Below are 1,992 nucleotides of genomic sequence, written 5' to 3'. Positions count from 1 at the left end.
ATTCTATTATTTTGTTAGTAATGAGAACCGTGGAACTCACATCTAAAGTACAGCAATGATAACCACTCAGCCTTGCTTGACATTAACATAAATGTAACACAAAACAATACCATAATGATGATACATTCTGCAGTCACTTCTACAAAATATCCACTTTAATCATAATTTAAAATCAGGTTCTGATAAAGAGAACACCGTGTTCTCAATTTTCTACCAGCGTTTTATCCTCCATATTGCCTGATTTACTGATGAGTCATATGGATTCCCATTTGTTTGATAAATACATATTTCAAAACTACTCACTTATGCACCAAATTGGTTGTGGATAATGATATTGTTGGTTACAGTGGTCCTAAGAACAAATGGGTCACACATAAAAAAATACTGTCTTTATTGTGATTAATCCCACTAATTACTGTGTGGTGTCACCCAATTGTTTTTTGTTTTTTTTTGGTGGGGGGAGTGCAGTTCTTTAGTATTATAACAGGCAAAAACAAAAAAATTGTCAATATAGATTCTACTAGTAGTGATGGGTCTACAAACAAATTCGTAACTTGAGAATTGATTAAAACCTGTATGCCCAAATGCTTTGTTCTAATAGGCATAGAAATGTGAACAAAACTTGTGAACAACAGTTGAATAGTTGGCCAAATTAAATTCAAACATTTTAATCTGTGTTTGGATAAAAAAAAACCATGTTCATTTTATTCAAGCTCTGTTAATTCTATATTTTATTGTGGATTTACATTAAAATAAACTAGAAAGTAATCACTTAAGTGAGATTTATTTCTCTTTGATCTAATTACTAGTTTTACATATTAATAGTTCACTGTGACGACAACAAAGATAACATGGAGCTCTACTTATCTTAAAACATAACTACAAATTGTTATTCTTCATATGCTGTAACTAGTTAGAAACTTTGAAAAAATGTAAGAAAGAACTTAATTACACCAGATTTAAAATAAACTTCTCTCATTCTTGTAAAACGAGTAACTCCATTACAGTGGCATCAATTACAGTGCTTGGCAAAATACTTTACAAATTACCCTTTAGCTTGTTACTCTTTCCTTTGCTGTCACTGCCAGTCTCTAGAAATTCCCCATCTTTAGTTTCAAGATTCTGAGCATCCACCAAAAGTTGAAGAAAATCATTGTATTTTGAGTGTTGCTGATGAGGATAAAATACAGTACAGCTTTTAAAGCAATACACAATGCATGTATGTATACATCTGCAAAAACATCCAGAACTATTCAGTGAAGAATAAATTGAACACAGACAGTAAAGGAAAACAAATGTACTTGTCTTGTACTATATTTCTTGTCTAATCTTAATTCTCTCAAGTTCCAACCTCCTTTTTAATTTGGATGTTCTGGCTTTCAGTATTTCTGACAATTTTAATTTCATGTTTTTAGAATTAAAATAAATTGCAAACAGATAAATACCTCTGAAATACATTTCCACCCACCTCCCCGCAACCATATAACTTTTCCATCACAGTTGTAAGTTAGAAGTCTGAATTATAGTGCTTATGTAACATCTCATGACATATGTAAAACAAATATGTGCAACAAGTCACATGGAAGACAGGAAAGTGGGAAATTATGAGTAGGTTGATACATGTTCCACATTGCATCAAGGACATTCAGAACTTTAAATCACATGGCTATTGACAGTATGAAAGCAAATCAACGAGGAAAGGTTTTCAGTATTTCAGAGGTACGTCTACCCGATTTAAAAAAAAAGATAAGAACAAACTAAATTTTTAGCATAAAAAAATAAATACAAAATGAGCATTTTCAAAACAGTCTAGTCTCTAATATGAGTACTTCATTATTTTTTAAGGTTAAAATATATAACAAGAAGAGACAAAAAAAACTCTTCATTGCATAAGTGTTTAAATGGTTTGAAACAAAAAAAAATTGTTTTAGAATGAAAACATGCATAATTACATGTATATTCTACCTGATTGGATTTTCTTCTTTCTTCTAT

General features: G+C 30.7%; 1 protein-coding gene across 2 annotated transcripts in view; it reads right to left on the bottom strand.

The window, feature by feature from the left end:
• Positions 1 to 1,992, bottom strand: part of LOC106462852 (cytochrome P450 3A19-like) — a 38,068-nt gene that overhangs the window by 17,782 nt on the left and 18,294 nt on the right. For both annotated transcript variants that reach the window (XM_022390243.1, XM_013922815.2), the window contains exon 7: positions 1,050 to 1,170. In XM_022390243.1, coding sequence (XP_022245951.1) covers positions 1,050 to 1,170 — 121 coding nt within the window. The remainder of the gene's footprint in view (positions 1 to 1,049; positions 1,171 to 1,992) is intronic.

Source organism: Limulus polyphemus, unplaced genomic scaffold, assembly GCF_000517525.1.
Source record: "Limulus polyphemus unplaced genomic scaffold, Limulus_polyphemus-2.1.2 Scaffold1267, whole genome shotgun sequence".
Lineage (NCBI taxonomy): Eukaryota > Metazoa > Arthropoda > Merostomata > Xiphosura > Limulidae > Limulus > Limulus polyphemus.
This window is presented reverse-complemented; position numbering and strand designations above follow the sequence as displayed.